At 36.3% G+C, this 19,792-nt stretch overlaps 1 protein-coding gene across 10 annotated transcripts in view; it reads left to right on the forward strand.

Moving 5' to 3' along the window:
* The window catches only part of LOC311215952 (E1A-binding protein p400-like), a 48,154-nt gene that overhangs the window by 11,367 nt on the left and 16,995 nt on the right, over window positions 1-19,792 (forward strand). For 7 of the 10 annotated variants that reach the window (XM_084297395.1, XM_084297397.1, XM_084297399.1 and 4 more), the window contains 25 exons: window positions 389-574; window positions 1,978-2,118; window positions 2,231-2,309; window positions 2,755-2,807; window positions 3,298-3,355; window positions 4,021-4,110; window positions 5,390-5,497; window positions 6,242-6,435; window positions 6,633-6,810; window positions 7,391-7,527; window positions 7,911-8,080; window positions 8,559-8,733; window positions 9,132-9,268; window positions 9,922-10,108; window positions 11,096-11,262; window positions 11,918-12,072; window positions 12,598-12,834; window positions 13,893-14,057; window positions 14,899-15,066; window positions 17,038-17,129; window positions 17,642-17,940; window positions 18,326-18,528; window positions 18,631-18,800; window positions 19,008-19,204; window positions 19,613-19,724. In XM_084297395.1, coding sequence (XP_084153521.1) covers window positions 389-574; window positions 1,978-2,118; window positions 2,231-2,309; window positions 2,755-2,807; window positions 3,298-3,355; window positions 4,021-4,110; window positions 5,390-5,497; window positions 6,242-6,435; window positions 6,633-6,810; window positions 7,391-7,527; window positions 7,911-8,080; window positions 8,559-8,733; window positions 9,132-9,268; window positions 9,922-10,108; window positions 11,096-11,262; window positions 11,918-12,072; window positions 12,598-12,834; window positions 13,893-14,057; window positions 14,899-15,066; window positions 17,038-17,129; window positions 17,642-17,940; window positions 18,326-18,528; window positions 18,631-18,800; window positions 19,008-19,204; window positions 19,613-19,724 — 3,858 coding nt within the window. The remainder of the gene's footprint in view (window positions 1-388; window positions 575-1,977; window positions 2,119-2,230; window positions 2,310-2,754; window positions 2,808-3,297; window positions 3,356-4,020; window positions 4,111-5,389; window positions 5,498-6,241; window positions 6,436-6,632; window positions 6,811-7,390; window positions 7,528-7,910; window positions 8,081-8,558; window positions 8,734-9,131; window positions 9,269-9,921; window positions 10,109-11,095; window positions 11,263-11,917; window positions 12,073-12,597; window positions 12,835-13,892; window positions 14,058-14,898; window positions 15,067-17,037; window positions 17,130-17,641; window positions 17,941-18,325; window positions 18,529-18,630; window positions 18,801-19,007; window positions 19,205-19,612; window positions 19,725-19,792) is intronic. The other 3 variants (XM_084297398.1, XM_084297404.1, XM_084297403.1) reach the window with 3 other exon arrangements.

Raw genomic sequence — 19,792 nt, forward strand, 5'->3', positions numbered from 1 at the left:
TACATATACTTATCTTCTGGGTTTCTCTGTGGCTAAATACAGCTGCAATTTCAGTTTTTGAAAAAATGGATTATTTGATTATAGTTTACATATGTCCTGTAAATTTTTGTGCTTCCAAGTGAAACTTTTTATCCTGTTATTTAACAAACTGTCTCTTGTAATAAAGGTTGAGGTACTCTTTTTGCATAGGTTGAATTTAGCCTAGTATTTTTTCCATTAATGTAAAATCCAGACTTGAGTTTTGTAATGCATTTATCATGCTGTTGCACTGCATTTTTTTTGCTGTCAATTATTTTGATGAAGTGCGAGCAATTATTATTTTTATATTTGACTACTATTCTAGGTGCATTCTGCAGCTTCTCTGTAACTATATGTGTTTCTTTTTAAGGAAAATCAAATCCATCAGCGGATAGCAGAACTGAGGAAGGAAGGTTTATGGTCCCTGAGGCGACTGCCCAAACTCCAAGAAGCTCCAAGACCAAAATCTCACTGGGATTATTTGCTGGAAGAAATGCAGTGGATGGCAACTGATTTTGCCCAGGAGAGAAAATGGAAAATGGCAACTGCTAAGAAGGTACTTGAGATACATACAGCTTTGAATCAGAACAGTTAATCTTGGTGTTGTTCAATTCTGTAACAAGGTTTAATTTTTTTTTTTTTGGTCCTTTGGATAAAAGTCATGGAATATAAAGCACAGATTTTTAACTTAAATGAGCAGCCATGTTGTTAGCTTTGAATATTCTAGCATTTGGTGTGGACTTGCTAATTTTACTGGTTACAGATGCAAATAATAGTTTTGGGTTTTGTGGTCTTTGTTCCTCTGGAAATCAAACCAGCTTAATTAGTGGACCCAGTAAATATGTCAATTATGTCATATTTAAATATGACACTTATTGACAGTTATTACATATTGGTTACTTCCTATCAATGAAGAGTGAATATGGAATTCTGTAAATAAGTTCCATTGGATGTGGTTGTCTAACTCTCCTCTAAGAAAAACCTCTAAAAGAGTTGTTTTTTTTTCTAAGAGAAACCACAGTTCCCATTCTTTGTCTCCACTAGGGACAGCAGTGGAAACATAGTACAGACTGGTTTCCATAGGAAAAGAAAGCAACACAGCGGGTATAATTAATTTAGTGATGGAACGAAAACTAGGGTGATATGAGACGAAATATGTAAAACTTGTTTACTTAAAACAAGCAAGTATTTTCTATGGATTCTATCGATCTTGCATGTTCTTTCCGTACATTTATGACCAGTTCGAGGTTATGAAGAGAGCAACTGAAGGTCAGTAGTTGAAATTACCATATTGTTTTCTGTTGTGTCTTCTGAAATAATGTGAACTTGGGACTCTCTTCCTTGTAAGCAAAGTATTAACATAGGTGTATCGTTTTGTAAAAGCAGATCTGCAATCTGAAAATAAATAATGGTAGATTTTAAAAAATAGGAGAAACAGGCAGGGCAAACATGAAATGAATCTTCCCCTGGCAGTATGCTTCAAACTTGTGGAAGTCAGCATTTTAGGGACCTCCTATTGAAGCAGTATTTAGCAGCCACTGACTTATCTGTCATTTATGTATGCACCCCCTTTTTGAACTTTTTTTTTTTTTTTTTTACCTTTGGGTTCTGACATTTCATGGTGTGGTTTCCATGACTTTCTGCTGCCTGAAAATTAAGTTATCTTTTGTGCATTTGCCTATTATTGTAGTAGATTTTTTTCCTAATTCTTGTATTAAGAGAGAGTAGTGAATTAAGAGTTCTCTACTGGATTTTTTAGTTACAGTTCTTGTGTTTTCTTTTTTCTTTCCAGTTTCATGTCTGTTTTACTGACATGGTAAGAATTAGTAATGATGAAGCTAAGTGCTAACACCTATTAAAGCTACAGTCAATATCTGTCTGCTGCTAACTAATGTAAACTTAAGAAATGTGTTGATGTGTATTTTGAGGTAACCTAAGTCAGTATCTATTGTATCATAGATGGTAAGAACTGTGGCCCGTTATCATGAAGAGAAGAAACTTAATGAAGAACGAGCTAAAAGGGAGGAACAAAACAAACTAAGGCGAATTGCTGCATCAATTGCTAGAGAAATAGAATACTTCTGGTCTAACATTGAGCAGGTAAAATATAATATTGACTTGTTAATACTTGTGTGAGTTGTACTGTTTTTTTAATCTTCAATAATTAATTTCTAAAATGGAAGTGTTTTATTAGACTTGATTTACATTTTAGGTCGTTGAAATAAAACTGCAAATTGAATTTCAAGAGAAAAGAAAAAAAGCTTTGAATTTAAAGAAATTTTCAAGGAAAGGTAATTGCATTTTATTTCATAAGAAATTCAATATAAATGATGGTGCTTGGTGGCAACAGAACTATGCAAAAGAGTGCAGTGTTTTTCTGCTAGATTTAGTTAGTATTAGTTCTCTGTTGGACGCTTTTAAGAGTTAACATAAACATAAAATTGTTTAGTGACTACTAGAATTGTATAATGGTTTGGGTTGAGAGAGACCTTAAAGATCATGTAATTCCATCTCGCCTGCCACAGGCAGGGACAGATTCCACTAGATCAGGTTGCTCAAAGCCCCATCCAACCTGGCCTTGAGCACTTCCAGGAATGGGTTATTGACAGCGTTGCTGGGCGTCCTGTTCCATTGTCCCACCACTCTCTAAGAATAAAGAATTTTGTAATTTCTAATCTAAATCTACACTTATTTAGTTTAAAACCATTACTTACATCAAGTGCGATAATTTTCCAGGTAAGGATGCTAAGCCTTCAGAAGACCTTTTATTGGAAAAAGAAAGTGAAATGGTAAGTCTTCAGAACCTGAGCTAGTCAGCCTGAGTCACGCTGTGCTTTTTCATATAGTGTTGCTTGTTCAGGTTGACGGTAGCTGGTGAAGTACTCAGATCACAAGGTAAAGCAGAATGGAATGGATATGATCCAAAGGGAATGTTCAGTTTTAAGCTTTGTTGAAAACATACACATTTTAGCTGGAATTACAGGGCTTGATGTGTGCCATGAAATACCTTAATCTTTGTCCTTAATGGTGAAAATGAGAGTTTGGAAACAAATGCTGGGGAGAAGGTAATCATTTTTGACAAAGATAGTGTATGTGCATGTCCAGTTTCCTTTTATTGTGTTTTGTTTTTCCATGACCAGAAAAGTGCTAATAGATATTAAATGTCTATTGGTGATTGCCAGTATCATTGTAAAGCACTCATTTTCTTTAAAACTGCAAACAAAAAAAATCCTAGCTTTGTTTTCTGAGATCTTAAATATTTTAATTATTGAATGCTAGGGTTCTTCATCATCTGGAAGGAAAAGAAAGGCAAGCACATCTTTGACTGATGAGGAAGGTATGTCACTTTTCAAAATTGTTTATCTATAGCATAGTACATAAGTTATGCATTAAAACCCTGAGGCCACTGTTTTTCATTCTGTTTCTGTGTGGACTTGCTGCCTTTCCCCAAAAAATACCAACCCTAATCCACTTCTTAGAGAGATTAGAAAGTCAGTTGTAGAAAAGAACTTCAGTGAAAATTTGGAAATAAAACTTTCCCTGGAATCAAACTGCCATCTTTGGTAGATTTAAATTCTTTCTCTTCTCATTCCTTTGTTTTTCAAAACTTACCGGAAGTCTTAAACTTCTTTTGAGGCTTTCAGACTGAATAACGCATCTACTTCAGTGACTTTCTTGTGAAGACATCTACGTTTCTGATAAAGAAAATTCCCAGTTTAAAGCAACAGAGTAATCTACCTCTGGGGACTACTGTCAACCAACAGCAAACAGTTAAAGACTGCCTTTTGTCTTGAGACAGAAATGCTTCTCTCCCTTTCCTATTTTTTTTAGTTTCTAGGTATAGCTGCTGTCAGATTTTATTGTTTTCCATATACATGTTCCATTCTTTTTGAATCTTGCTAACTTGTAATATTCTGTGCTAGTATGCTTCAAGGGTACATAGTTATAAACTTGCAGAATTATTTTGTAACTTGAATGACACAGCATTTGTTTTGATTTTAGTTGAAGATGAAGAAGAAACAATTGAAGAACAAGAAGCTAAAGAAGGAAATATAAACCATCAAACTGAATTGTCTAATCTAGCCAAAGAAGGTAGGCATGTAGCTTGATTCTTCTCTGGTGGGCTCTGAAACAACAGCAAGCAGGGGGGTTGGACCCGATGATCTTTCGAGATTCCTTCTGACCCCTACAATTCTGTGATTCTGTGATAAAAACATGCAGCAGTTACTGTATTTGTAAATAGGCTTATAGATGAAAAGTTGAATGCATTGAAGTATTCGGTCATGTATAACCCATATTATTTTTCTGTTTGGGAAGTTATAGCACTTAGTTTATGATGATGGACTTCTGTAATTCATAAAGTGGTCCGCGTACTTACCTAGTTATTATGCAAGATAGCTTGAGAAAAGAAGTCTTTATTGAAGCATGGCTTTTCTTAAAACCTCAACCAAAAAACTCTCAATCTAAGTTCTAGGTACATATGATAAATACTGAAAAACAGAAGTATATCAGGGTGAACATAAACATTTTGTCATCAGTTGTCCTGAATATTTCAGAAGGGTTTTGTGATGCACCTGGTAAGTCTGAAATGGTGCTGAAAGGCTGCTCTTGGGGGATATACGTATTTGAAAGGTATAGGACTTTTAGGGACAATGCTCAGGCTGCCGATTTGCTTTCGTTAGGAACTTAACAATAACTGCCATGCAGAGCTTGATGTGTGCAAAGTGTCCCGTAGGGATCACTTCAGTTATCATGGTAAAAAACATGCTGATCTTTAGAGGCAAGCTTCCCATTAAGCTAGGCCTGGTTGGCAATTAACATGCAGTTTCCTAATCCATTTGTTTGGTTTGTTTGGCAGCTTAGTGGCTGCAGCCAGCTGGTCAGTTGGAGGGATTATAACTCTTGGCCGGTCAGCCAAGTTCCTAATTAGGGTGTTTCTTGATTGATTGGCCACTGACAACATGTACATTCCTGCCTCAACAGATCAGACAAGGGGTCACGGCGATACTGTTAAGTAGGGTTGAGGTGCAGTTCAGTTCTGAAACTTGGAAGTCTTCAGTTGTCTTTTAACCACTTTGATTTGATGCCCCTACCTTGCCAACCAGTAGCTTACTGTATGTTTGTGTGGTGGTTTGTAGTATATAAAAAGCAACCTGGATGAGTAGGCTACATGGTGTTATGCCAAGTGTGCTCTGTCCTCTGGGTAATTAAATAAATACTTCCTTCCTCCAACCAGTAATTACTCCTTCAGTTAACTTTTGATTACAGGACTGTCTTTATGAAAGTGAAGAATGTCATGAGATTTAAAATAGTGGTATTGTTTGTTACAAGTTTTGGTATTTTTAAACTCACATGCTTTAATGATCTTCAGCTGAATTGCCTCTGGATGATTTACTAAAGATGTATGAAGGTGCCTTTTCTGAAAATTTTCACTGGCCCCAGCCTAAACCTGACAGTGAAGAGGATAGCAGTGAGGAAGGTAAATTACTACTTGTTTAGAAGAAAGTGCTGATTTACAGTGTGAAATAAATTGAATGGCTCTTAGGTTCTGTATTCAAAAACATTTTATACTGAGGGAAAACAAATATTGAGTGAACTACATCTGAAATTATATATTTTTTTAAAGTGGTGAGCAGTGTTCTCTACAAGAATTAATGGAAAGTACAGTGGCTTTCTGAGTAAGCATTTGGAAAGATGGTTAGATTTATTTCTGTTATTGCTATATATTTTTGGATAAAGGCCTGTGGAGAATTTCTTCCTATTCTTTCATTTCTTGGTTCATTAAAAAGAGGGTAGTATTTGCCTGCCATGGTATGTGAAATTCTCAGAAACAGTAGTGAGCGATAAAGAGCTTCTCTTTCTCTACACTGAATAGAACAGCACACTTCATAACTCTTCATAGTTATTATTACACAGTTGCCGTCTTTTCTGTACTACAGTGATGATGGAATTAAATATCTGAAGATAGCTAATAGGTAATATGAGAGGACCTCCAAAGAAGTTGTGAAAAGCAAATGGTTTTGTTCGTATATCTAGTGCGAACATCTAGAACGTGCTCATCTTACTGAGCTTAAGCTACTTGAATTTTAGCTTGACTACCCCGAAGATCGTGTAATTGTTTCTTTTTAGGCCGTTAATGAATGCTAGCCAGCTCAATTCCTTTGTGTAGCTGATTCTTAAGTTTTTGTTTATTTTATATGCCAATGTCATTTTTGTCTCACAGAAATGGATGACCATATGTCTGATAGGGAAAGTCCTCAGAAAGAAGTTGTCCTCATAGACTCTCTCCTCAGCATTGACCAGTACAAAAGTATAGACAGATCAAGTCCTCCGAAGAAGCACATGCGAGACATATCAGAAGTTGCTGCTGCAGCAGAAATGCTGTTACCTAAAGGCAGCTCTAGGATAACAACAACGGTAAAATTCCCTCTTTTCTGCTACTGTATGTGTTTAAATGAAGAATGCCTTTTATGTGATTTAGCAGATTTTAGCCACAAGTAATAGTAAATATTTTCTGTGTATCAAACTATAGAATGTATTTGTTTTTTTTTTTTTTACATGCTCTGTCAATTTAACTTCAAAAAAAAAAAAGTAACAATGAATTCTCATTACAGGTGAAATACAATACTCCGTCCCTGTTGTATGGGCCTCTCAGAGAATATCAAAAAATTGGGCTGGATTGGTTAGCAAAGTTGTACAGGAAAAATCTCAATGGCATTCTGGCCGATGAAGCCGGGCTTGGAAAAACAGTGCAAATTATCGCCTTTTTTGCACACTTGGCTTGTAACGAAGGTGAGTTAATTTGTCTCAATTTTAGGCAGGTACTGGGCCAACATTGTCTTTGTGAATGTGACTAAGGTCACATTTTTCTGCTGAACTGTATCAGACTTTAGTTAATGTACAGAGTAGGATTATGTCAGAAAGCTTTCTTAGGTTAAGTGTGACAAAGGAGTGCTTTCATATCAAGTATACTGTTTTACCAATCTGCTGTTACCTTCTAGGTGACAAAATTCTTCTGAAGCCTAGTTTACTAGTTTAATGAAAAAGTCTCACAAATTGTAGTAAGCAGATAGCTGCAGATGGTTAAATTCAAGGAGTAAATATAATCAGTTGGAAGAATGTGTCTTGTATGTCATCTCAGGTATTACTAACAGTGTTTTTGTAGTCAGAATGGCTTAAGAATTACAAGTAAGGCAAAAGTTATGGGATTAGTATCTTTTATTCAAAATAATACATAGATTAATCATTACATTACTTCTGTTTGATGTTGGATCTGGCTTTTAATGATGAATTTAGTGTTCTATACTTTAAAAATCAGGGTTGAGGGTAAGTCACGTGAGTTATAGGAGCCTCTTTCTATTTTTAACTGTAGGTAACTGGGGCCCTCACCTTGTTGTTGTACGGAGTTGTAACATATTGAAGTGGGAGCTGGAATTGAAACGCTGGTGCCCAGGGTTGAAAATTCTTCTCTATTTTGGCAGCCAAAGAGAGCTTAGAGCAAAGAGACAGGTACTGTGTTCCATGAATCTTACACTGTTATGTTTTTCGTTTTAGATGGCAAAACTTTTCTCTTACCTGACATTAATCTGTATATGCCTTCTGTCCTGATGGGATATAAACAAAATTCTAACACTACAAGTTGCTTTATGAAGAGATTCACATCTAACAGTTCTAGATTTTGAAAGGCATCTTAGAAACTTCCTTGGTATTGAGGAACACATGCAATACTTAACCTGCTTTCTGAACTGACTGCCGTTTAAAGACAAGGCTATCTTTTAGAATGCTTTGGGTCATAGCATCTTTCTGTTCTTAATGATGGCATAGGTAGTTGTAAGATACCAGAGCGTTCTGCCTTAACTTTTCTGTCTCACCCTTTGTTTCCTTTTCTGTAGGAATGGTCAGAACCCAACAGCTTTAATGTGTGTATCACCTCCTACAAGCAATTGTTCAAAGGCCACCCAGCATTTATGAAAATGAGATGGAAATATTTAATAGTAGATGAGATGCAACAAATTAAGAACATGACTGAGAAACACTGGGAAGCACTTTTCAGTCTCCGCTGGTATGGCATAGAGCATTTTTTTCATATTGGCAGTGTTTTTTTTTTTGTTTTTTTTTCTTCACACCACATCAGTTTTCTGTTCAAAAGAGAAGAGTAAGAGTACTCTAGTCTGCCCAAATTACGGTACTATTTACCAGCATTTGCCTATAGAGGTGACTGTACTTGAAACAGTCAGGATACAGAGACATGCTCAGGATCTTCTGGTTATTTCCATTGTAACGCAAGAACTCCTCTTTGCTGATAATCTGCTTTAAAACAGATTCCCTTGTATGTTCTGACACTCTGCAATGAGGAAGGTAGTTTAGTGTTATATTCAAGATTAAAAAACCAACTTATCCTAGATTTAATTTTATTAGCACTACTCCTTCTTTATTCCGTGTATCTGCCAAACCTAAAGGTACAGTGTTTGAGTATTGGTCTCCATAATGATGTTAGCTAGATCCTGTATTGATTACAATTTTTCTTTTATTATTCACAGCCAACATCGTTTACTTCTGATAGATACTCCTCTGCATAACACATTGATGGAGTTGTGGACCATGGTACACTTCTTGATTCCGGGAATTTCCAGGCCTTATCTAGATTTTCCAGTAAAAGCAGCTAATGAAGAGAACCAAGATTATTGCCATAAACTGGTCATCAGGTTACACAGAGTATGTTGTCATTTTTTTCATCTGCCATCCTACAGTAGGTGTAGAAGCTCTTAGAGATGGAAAAAAAAAATAAATTAAGAGGTGTGGTTAACCTCTAGATTTTTGGCCTTTCTTAATCTTTATTCAGTTCAGACAGAAAGTCCAGCTGTAAGCAGGGTTTTCTGCTACCCAAAAAGTATAGAGGTATCATTTAAAAATTATGTGGGGCTCAGATTTTGAAGGATACCATGCAGAAATTTATGAACAAATAATGCTTATGCTGTGTATGTTTAGTATGATTGAATATGACGTACGAGGTTTGTCACATAAAATGTATTGGGTGTGAATGGGTTTGGCTTGCTGTTGTAAAATTGCATCTTTGAAGTGAGAGAAGTTTTTTTCTTCAATTTATGTTTCAGATGATTCAGCCATTTATCTTGCGAAGATCAAAGAGAGATGTTGAAAAGCAGCTAACAAAGAAATATGAACATGTACTAAAGTGTCGTCTTTCTAATCGACAAAAAGCTATGTATGAAGATGTCATATTACAACCAGGGTAAGGAATTAAAACAGGAAATAAAATGCTGTCATTTTTCGTGCTTAAGCACGATGATATGCTTGGAATGTCATGGTTGGAGGTGTTTGTAATATTTTTCTGAAATTTTCCTGCATGACCAGTGGTTAGAACACAAATTGTAAACTAAAGTGGTAGACAAATGATGCTATGAGCCTAAAGAAAAACGCGTGCTTTTACATATGAACCCTAAAAATCAAATTGTAATTATTGGTCAGTTTTGCCCCGTTTTGCTTCAAGATTTCTTTCTAATGTGTGGTTTCTTATTTCTTAAAGCCCAAAATGTTTCTGCCTCCTCTCCCTCCTCCACCTTTCTCCTCTTAACTTGTGCTGTGAGACCAAGTAGCTATTGAAAAGTGAAGGGAAAGAACAGAAACAAAACAAAGAAAGTTGGAGGATAGGGAGATGGTAAGGTTGTATCTGACTTTAAGGTAGCACTGGTCCCTAAGCTTCATGTTCCCAGATTGATATTCACTGCAGTGTTACTTAAACCGCTCTGGAAACACCTAGGTAAAGACTAAACTTGCATTATAGACTTTTGCATAATGTATTGCGCTGCACACTGATTTAGGAACATCTTTTTATGTCTTTGAAAACATGTGCTTAAACTGATTTCTGTATCAATTACTTGGTAGAACCCAAGAAGCTCTCAAAAGTGGGCACTTCATCAGTGTCCTGCATGTCCTGATGCAGCTGCAAAGGATCTGTAATCACCCTGATCTGATAAACCCCCGGCTTTCAAGTACCTCTTACGTATCAGAAACACTGGAATATAGAACTCCATCTCTTGTACTGAGTGCCCTAGAAAGGGATATTTGGAAGGTGAGTAGAAAAGTAAACTATTTTTCTCTGTTAGTGTCCTCATAGAATATTGGTACTTAATATTGTCGTCTTATACATCGTAAGGCTACCTGAAGTTATAAATTGAAGGAATTCACTATTCCATATCCATGCCTACCAAACTCATACTTGTTGCATCTCTTTTTCATAATAGCAGTTTGAGCTTTTCAAGTGGTTTTCAATCATGTTTTTTTCAAGTAGTTTGCAATTTTTCATGAACTACTTGGTCGAAGAGAAATTAGCTTTGCTTTCATCGCAGCCATAGTCATTTGCAGTTTTCCTACAGCAACAACACTTTGGGTAGCACAGCGCTTATTTATAACATCCTGTTTTTTTTTTTTTTCTTGTGCTTTCAGTAGCTAAAGGAGAGTAGGACTTACTCTTTATTCACATGAAAGTAAACACTGATTCAATGAGTAAATTAGTACGCTTCTGTCAGTCCATTTGAAGTATCACTATTTGTGTTATCATCAAAGGTGTGTTCTCCCTCTTCAAGATAATAGAACAATTTCCCTAGAAAGAAGCATGAGTAATGGTGATCTTTTCGGCTGATCATATTTCATCCTTCATATTTTTCTGCACCTAAATTATACACATACTTTATAGTTTGGCATTTGAGTTCCATAGTCAACAAACGCATTCTAAGAATTTTAGTTGATTCTCTGGAAATTTTGGTGTATGAGGAATTGTCAAATGATGGCTTGCCTTGATTTCTATAGTGGCAGCTAATGATTTAAATTTTCTTGTTTCTGATGCTGATGCATAAAACAGGACTACCAGCTTAAGATATGTTTCCAAAGTTTCTAGACAGTTTTGGCTAATAATTAATAGTTAACTTTTTTAAACTTAGAGAATTTATTTCAAATTAAAAAGTAAAATGTAGAAAGTAATTTAGTGTAGAACACAGAGAATGCTTAACTGTTTGTGCTGTCACATAAAATAATAAACCTTACTTTACAATACTTCTAGGAATCAGACTTGTCTCTCTTTGATCTCATTGGAATGGAAAACAAAATGACTCATTATGAAGCACAATTGTTGCCAAAACAAAAGGTTACTAGAAAATTAATTGAAGAAATCTACAGCTCCCCTCCACCACCAGCCAGGCCTAACCCAGTGAAGCTCAAACCAAGCAGGTATGTTCAAGTGTCTTCCTTTTAGCTAGAGTTACAGGAGCAAAACGTAGTTCTGTCTGCATCTCTCGTAACGTGATTCACATAAATTCTCAGAATTTGCTTTGTATTTTTTTTTATTCTTTCTTATTTACAACTTTAAGTAGGGATTCCATTTTAATAGTTTTTCACAGTCATACAACCCTTTTGAAGGTTTTTTTTTTTTTTTTTTTGATTTCCCAAAGTTTTTACTTAATTGGTGGATGTATTGGTATTTTCCTCTTGGAAAATCCCAAAGTTATGTGGAACTGTTTTTTTGATTAAAAGAAGTTGCCCGATGACCTGCTGGCAGGTTGACATCTCTCTGGAAATGATACAAGGATGCCATTCCAGTTTCAAGCTAGACTGTGTGACTTGTTTACTGTAATTCTGTTTTTTCCTGCATTCAACTGGATGTGTAGCAATGAAGATTTTCTTCTTGCGTGTACTTAGCAAGCTGACTTTATGGGATTTCTGTAATTGAAGTTTGCCAGTGATGAGTCTTGCCAGCATCAGCCATCTGTAAGCAAGCGATTGGTATCTGAGGGATCAGTTTATGCTTTCCCTGCTGATAGAGCTTACTTTTTAAAATCCAAATTATGATCTTCCTATAGCCTTTGACTTTTCATGTTCTTTTCAGGTTGTTTCAACCGGTTCAGTATGGTCAGAAACCAGAGGGCAGGACTGTAGTTTTTCCAAGCACTCAGGTACAACGCACGGTGACCACAGCAACAGTAACTCAACAGGGACAAGTACGGGGAAGATCACCCATAGCTACGGTGTCCTCAAATCAAGGTAAGAGAGTTAGGGCTTTGTTGATTAGATAGACTTCTAAATACACTGATACCAGTTAGCCTGATAATAGAACTCTTTTTTCCATCTAGCTTAATGGTCTAGAATACTAATAGCTTAAAAATACCAACAGACTAATTGCCAGTAAATTTCCCCACTAGTTTCCACAGTATGATCTGCCAGTGTAATGCAAAACTAAGCTTTGTGTAACCTAACTGTTAGTGTATGGAGTTAATATGTCATAGTCGGTATTTATACCCCCATCACATGTAATATTCTGTCAAACTTGGGAATTTAGAGTACTTTTGTGTATTTATTTAACCTTTAAACAATGCTTACCAAATAAATAATGTTGTAAAAGTAGGATGGAGTAATAGGCATAGCTAGAAATCCCAGTCTGTAAGGAAAAGCCTTTCCTGTAGCCGTTTTAATATCCTGTTGGAAGGTTTCTTTTTAATGCAGGTTGTTTAAAGCAGTGGAGTTAAAAAACCTCTAACAGCTTGCACAAACAAACCTTATCGATTGCAGCCGCAGCAGCACAGTTTCAGACAACTCAGGCTTCCACCAGTGCTCCAAGACACCAGCCCGCAGCGACCTTCACCACAGCAACTAGCACAGCCCATCCTGTGAAACAGCGGGGCCAGACCACAGCACAGGCCTCCCAGCTGGGCCAGGCCCAGCCACAGCCCCCCCCGCACACCATCCAACAGAGTGTGCTGCCTCAGAGGCTGGTACTCACCTCTCAGGCCCAGGCACGGTTGCCTAGTAAGTGGCCTCCCCTTTCGAGGTTTCTCCCACCTTTTTACTACAACGAGGTTAAGTTACTAGGCACCCTAAAATGTGTACAGAATCGTTGTTTTTTTTTCACTCTTCTGATTAGCCTTGCTCAGTACGTTGCTTATGACCAAGGAAAATCAAAAATTGGATAAGAAACAATAGAATTGCTGTGGACATACATTAGCGGTGTCAACTTAATCTCCTATTTCTGCATGTTCCTTCTGCTGGCAAGACTTCCTTCAGACCAAATGTTTTAGCTCTATCCTAATTATTCCTTTCATATTAAACACTAATCCATCTGCTAAAGGCCTCTCACAGAGAGGAGCGTCGCAACTGTTAGGCAGAGAAAAGCAATGAGGCTTTGCTTTAAGGTTGTATGTGCACTGCCTATTAGCATGTATGTAGAGTACTGAGCACTGATGTATTAATTTTTTCTCTGGGGTAATGCACTGCCTTTACAAAAGCTAAATTTCCATGCCCGTATTTTCTCAAGATCGTAAAACTTAATGCTTAAATGCCTCTAACCTTTCTGCATTTAAATCACAAAAAGCTTGGTCCTTGTCACTTTAAAGCTTTTTGGTTTGTCTAAGTGCAGATTGCTTAATGTAAATCATGTTTCATCAGCAAATTTCGTATTATTTTAAATGTATTTATATAGCTACATGCGTGAATATTTTTGTCTCTTCCTTCAACCTTCCTTTATGCTCTTGAAAAGGCAGTGGAAATCACTTTAATGTCTATACTTGTTCTGTTACAAAGTGTCACATGAGTTTTCAGGTAGCTCTTACCCTTTTTGCTAATGAAAGTGATACCTTCTAAAATGTTGATGTTCTTAGCTTTTAAACAATCAGCTTTTTTCCAGTTTGTCCAACAAATATAGAAAGCAATACCTGCTTAACTTTTATATGACACTTTTGATGCACTAAGTATAATTCTGCATGGAAGGCGCTTCAGCACCAGTTTACTAACCAAAATTTAGAACTGTGAATGTTGAACAACCCACCTCCCGCTTTGTTTTTCTTAATGCTTGTTTTCCTCCTTAACAGGTGGTGAGGTAGTAAAAATAGCCCAGCTGGCTTCTATAGCAGGAGCACAAGGCAGAATTGCTCAGCCAGAGACCCCTGTAACACTGCAGTTCCAAGGAAACAAGTTTACTTTATCACATAGTCAACTTCGCCAGCTCACTGCAGGGCAGCCTTTGCAGTTACAAGGTACTAATTTCAAAACAGTGGGTTTCCCGGTATTTAGGATGCTCCATTTTTGATCTGGACAGCACATTCCTTGTTGACGTATATTAATGAGATTTCATCCCGCCCGTTTGTACTGTTCTGTTCTACCTGCTTTCTGTGTGAGATGGATAATGAGCTAGCTCTGTTTTGAAAATAATTGTGTATTAAGTAAAAGACATGGTTACTTTCCTTTTCTATATTGTATTTCAAGATTTTATTACTGAATTTGCTTTCACGTGTATGCAATATAGCTGAAGTAAGGTGAGATATTATTTCAGATAAATTATCTGATGAGTAGAAACAGGCGAAACTAAGGATATTCTTAATTTGTTCGGAAATGGTGTAAATAACACTTCAAGATTGGTGTGCCTATGGTTTTTTCCATACTGATCAGAGCTTTCACTGATCTGAAAGCTCTACTTAGAGTACTTTCAGCTCTCAAATTTCTCCTCCTGGTGGTGTGTGCATTGCCAAATTCAGGAGAATTTAGAAACCTTGATTCTTATGGCTAACAAAATAAATACGGGAAACACTACGTGACAGTTTTTTACTTAATTGGATTTCGTCCAAATTCTGTATAAAATACCTAGATATGTAATGATACTCTACGTGAAGCTCCTGAATAACTATGAAGACTTCGGTCTCTCCTAGCAGAGATTACGGAGTTTTAAATCTGATGGGTATAATGACTTTTGGGGGTAAAATTTTAATGTAGTTTGAAACAGTAATGAGTGGTTTGTAACAGTGGTATCTTTTGCTACAGAACACTAGAGCTCCTTTTACACTCTATTCAGTCTAATTTTTTAAAATCCATCTGTTGCAGGAAGCGTTCTCCAAATTGTTTCAGCACCAGGACAGCAGTATTTGAGACCTCAGGGTCCAGTTGTCATGCAGACTGTTTCCCAAGCTGGAACTGTTCAGAATGCTCTGAATGCATTAGGGAACCAGCATCAAGCAGGTGTGCCAACTTCCACGGCAGTCACACAGCAAGGTAGGTTTTCTGACCTGAAGAAATGTCTCTATCTACACACTCAGTTGCTAAAATCATATATTCGTAAATACTCCAAATTTTTACAGATTGTATTTTTTTTTCAGTTGAGTTCAGAAGCAGGTAAACTATAAGGGAAATCTTTCTGACTAGTGATTTATGAGTGATGTGTACCGAAGTTTTAGGTAAAGTCTTAGTACAGACTTGGAAGAGCTTGAAGCCAAATTTAAATACATAGAATTTTATTTACCAGTTATATCTTAGGTCAGGTTTTTCAGGGAAGAAATGAGTTTGAAATACTTTGATTCTTTTTCAAAGAAAGATCAAGGTGATGCTTTTTTATACTGACATAGAATGTCCAGCAGTTCTGGTTTTGCACATAAATTCTGATATCTAATTTTCTTTGCTTCTCTATCTACTCAAGCTCCTGTTTTCATTTCTCTCTGTAAATACTGCTCTGATATTTGGTGCCTTGCTGTGAATATGATCAATTCCTTGCTTTAAAACACAATCAAGATGTTGATCAAAAAACAATAGAGAAATTGTGGTCTAGGATGCACTTACAACATAACAGCAGGTTGTTAAGTGGTGATAAATGCAGTACTAGGAGTTCATGCGTTGGAAATGGCCATCTGCTGTAATTGTCTCTGGATATAAACCATTCACTTAAAACAGACTGTTTACTGCTCCTTTTTGATGTATTAATGTGCCCTTGAAGTTCATATTTTGACATTCTGAAGACTAAGAACCTCATCATAAAAAGGGAGAGGAATCTTTAGCAGCCTCCCAGTTGTTGGGAGGTAAAGAATTTCTGTCATGGTTTGTAAGATCTGTGGCTGAAATGTTTCATCCTTGAGCTCTGATAACATTACAGGTGCTCCTAGTATGACCACAGTTCGCAACCAAAATTGATAAATCAAGATAAAAGGTTTCTACAAAAACTCACACATCTTACTATTCTCATGATGGTAAAGAGAGAGCTCTGTTAAAAGCAACAATAATAATACTGTTTTCAAGTATTGAAAGAAAAAATTACTATTAATCTTTGGAGGAAGATGTAAAGCGTATTGAAAATACTTATTTTGACTTCCTGAATTTTGGATAAGATACCAGATAAATAAATTGTTTTGAGTGATCGGAATATGTTGGATATCTCTGTTGGCATGTTTTTCTGTAATAAAAATGTATAAAGGCAAAGCTTTCAACTCTGCTGGTTCCTCAGAGACTCTTATTCTTAATGTAAGAGCTAGTGCCTGCTTGTTAACTTGAATTCAGTTCTTCATTGGTGTATTGACTCACCATTAAATGCAGTCTCACACTGAGTAGCAGAGGGTTGTGCTGCTTTTCTATTACAAATAATCCGTGCTGATAACCAATGCATTCTGCCTGAGATAGAAACCTATAAATCATATCAAGAAAATAACCACTACGTAGTGTCTGTAGTCTGCTACTACATTAAGGGTATCGCTGTAGTTTCAATTAGTTGTGTGTAATGTTCTTACAGTTCAGTTAGGTGCCTGGTAAAACATCTGAAAACAGTTGACTTCGCAGAAATGCTACTGTGAGATTCCATCATGTATAGTTTCTTTAATTTGTAGATATACCAATCTAATATGTTTTCTGAAAAATCTTTTATAGTTTAATTAAGGTAAATTAGAATTATCTTTTTCTGATATAGAGTATAAGGTTTAAATGCACTATACCTGACATTCTGAATAAACTATGAATTCAACAGGTCTTTGTGCAAAGCAAAGTAAAATTCTGTTCTCCTATATTTGTGAAAATAGTTGGAATGAACATGTATCAGATGCCTGATGCAGTGAAGGAGGTACGAATTTCCAGTACCTAATGAATATTTAGACTAAAAGTTTATCTGTAACATGATATGTGTTGCAGCTAAGAAATGTCTGCTTATTGAGACTAATAAGTGCAACTTCAGAAGAATAAATATATAAACACAAGGTTTATCCTCAGTTTGTATTCCAGGTAGAACTGCAGTTACTAATTTGTCATCTGGTGATATGGGAGCAGTGTTAAAACCAGCACCTACACATGGACAATCACAGGTACTTAATTTCTATTTTGTTACAGAAACGCAACTCTTCAGGGTTGATATTAACCTATAGTTTACAACACTGGCAATTGGGCAAATTTCATGGATCTCTAATTTGGACAATTTTTTAAAAAAGTTACTTAAGCAACCTATAAAACATTGGAAAACATCAAACATTAAATTACAAGAAACTGCAACTTATCAATATTAATGCATTACTTGAAATGGCTCAAATATAATTTTTTATTTTTTTTCCAAAACTATGAAATATACTCTAATAGAAGCAAGACACCAATTTAAGGTGGAACTGACTCTTTAATATTTATTGGATTTAAATGTAATCTTCAAATTTTATCTTGAAACTTACATGTTTTGTGATTGGTGTGAATAGTTGTTAGAAATGAGCGTGTTAATGCTAAAAGACACGCATTACTCAGGTCCTGATAACTTAATTCTAAAGAAACTAGAATTCCTAACTAATTGTTACTGACAGCAAATACATTTTTTCAACTTTTCTTGTCAAAGGAAACATATGAAGAAAAGAACCGACTTTTAAAGGAACGTTTGGACAGAATATTTTCTGGCAATGAGCGCCGTTGTTCAAGGGCTCCAATGTATGGCAGAGACTTGTTGGGTATTTGTTCTTTAATTGGTGAACAAAAGCCCTTTCAGCTGTCTTCCTGTGAGGACAACAGTTGGAGGTGGGCTGGCTTTGTGAACTGTTGCCTTTCTTCAAGTGCCTCCAGAGGCCCAAGTGATCCGTTGCAGGAAATGATCCAGACTTTGGTTCAGCAACAAGAATCTTTAAGGGATGTTGTTAACAGGTAATGCACGACTCAGCCCTTGTAGGTCTTTCCCACATTTAGTTATTTCTCAAACAGTCCTTTTCAGTAAAACTGTAAAGTTGTTGTTTCTGCTCATGAGCTTGTTTGGTTTAGATTGATTTATTTAGCAGCAAATGATGTAAATTATAACAAACATCTTAACAGAAGCTATTATCAAAACAGATAAAACAAAAAGGAGAGAGAGAGAGAGAGAGAGAGAGAGAATGTTAACACTTCTAAGATTTGTACTGCTTACTAAGTCAGTTCAAAAAAGTGTGTAGCTAATAGTGTAAAATTACACTGTTTACAGGCTGAAAATTATTGCCATATCGTTTTGTGTGTAGTTTCTTAACCTGGCATTCACTTCTTAAAATGCTTTTCACAGGGCTCTCTTCGTATTGCCAGCTGCAGTTGCTGCTCCCCCGTGTTTGTATGTAGCAAATCCTCCCCCTTCATATAGCCACAGATTGAAAGTCCTTAAACATAGTCTTAAGCAGAAGGCAGCTCCACACTTGCATCAGTTGCATCGGATTACATCTCCGCACTTGCTGCAGTTCCCTGACCTCCGGCTGGTGCAGTATGACTCAGGTAAAGGCGGATACTGGGTGGTAATACCTTGGTAATTTCAAGTTTCATATCAATGGAGTGTCTATATAAAAACCATTTTTGGTTTTCTATTTTAAAATTTAGGAAAATTAGAAGCTCTTGCTGTCTTGCTTCAAAAATTGAAATCTGAAGGGCGCCGTGTGCTGATTTTGTCACAGATGATTCTGATGTTGGACATACTGGAATTGTTCCTGAATTTCCATTTCCTCACATTCGTGAGGATTGATGAATATGCTAACTATGAACAACGGCAGGTAAGTGTGTCCATGGGTACCACAGTATGTGCTCCATAGCCTTTTATATGCTAGTAGAAGGAAATTTATATAGTTTCTCACTTATTTTGAAATGTTGACTTTTTTTTGTCTCGTTTCTGTTTTTTTATTAGGCCTTAGTGAATTTGGTTTGTCATTTTATTTTGGTGTGTGGTTTATTTACTACTTGCTTTTACTCCATTTATGTAGGAACTGATGAAAAGTTTCAACAGAGACAAGCGCATTTTCTGTGCCATCCTTTCTTCTCACAGTCGCTCCACTGGAGTCAATCTTGTTGAGGCAGACACTGTTGTGTTCTATGACAATGATCTAAATCCAGTAATGGATGCAAAGGCACAGGAATGGTGTGACAGAATTGGGAGATGTAAAGATATCCACATATACAGGTGATACTTACAGATCAACAACTTTTCCTTAACATGCTTTAATGTAAGGTTATTTCAGATAGCACTGCCCTAAATGATCTGAAATAAAGTTGAAACAGTGCTGAAATCATCATCTCACTTCAATATCTACCCCCTCCCCCTCCAGTTTATCACAGGAAGTTATAGTCTTAACACCACATGTAATTAATGAGTCATATATGCGTGTTTTTTCTATGCTTGCATACCTCACATTTTTAAATAGTGGATCTTTTATACTAATTGTTAAAGAAAAACTTTAAAGTAGAGAAGGTAGTATCTGTTTTGTTCTTGGCCTGTACCAGCACCAAAAAAAAAGTTTATTAAAAGCTCATCATTATTCTACAAGGGAAATTTCTGTTTCTGAAACTGTTTTTTTTCCTCCTTTTTTAGGCTTGTCAGTGGTAATTCTGTAGAAGAGAAGCTTTTGAAAAATGGCACAAAGGACTTGATCAGAGAAGTAGCTGCTCAGGGAAATGACTATTCAATGGCCTTTTTAACACAGGTAAGTTAATATTAAAACATGCACCAGTGTTGTGGTGTTTAGTAATTTCAAAAAATCTGTGCTGGAAT

Source organism: Netta rufina (genome assembly GCF_964035555.1).
Source record: "Netta rufina genome assembly, chromosome: 17".
In the NCBI taxonomy this organism is placed as follows: domain Eukaryota; kingdom Metazoa; phylum Chordata; class Aves; order Anseriformes; family Anatidae; genus Netta; species Netta rufina.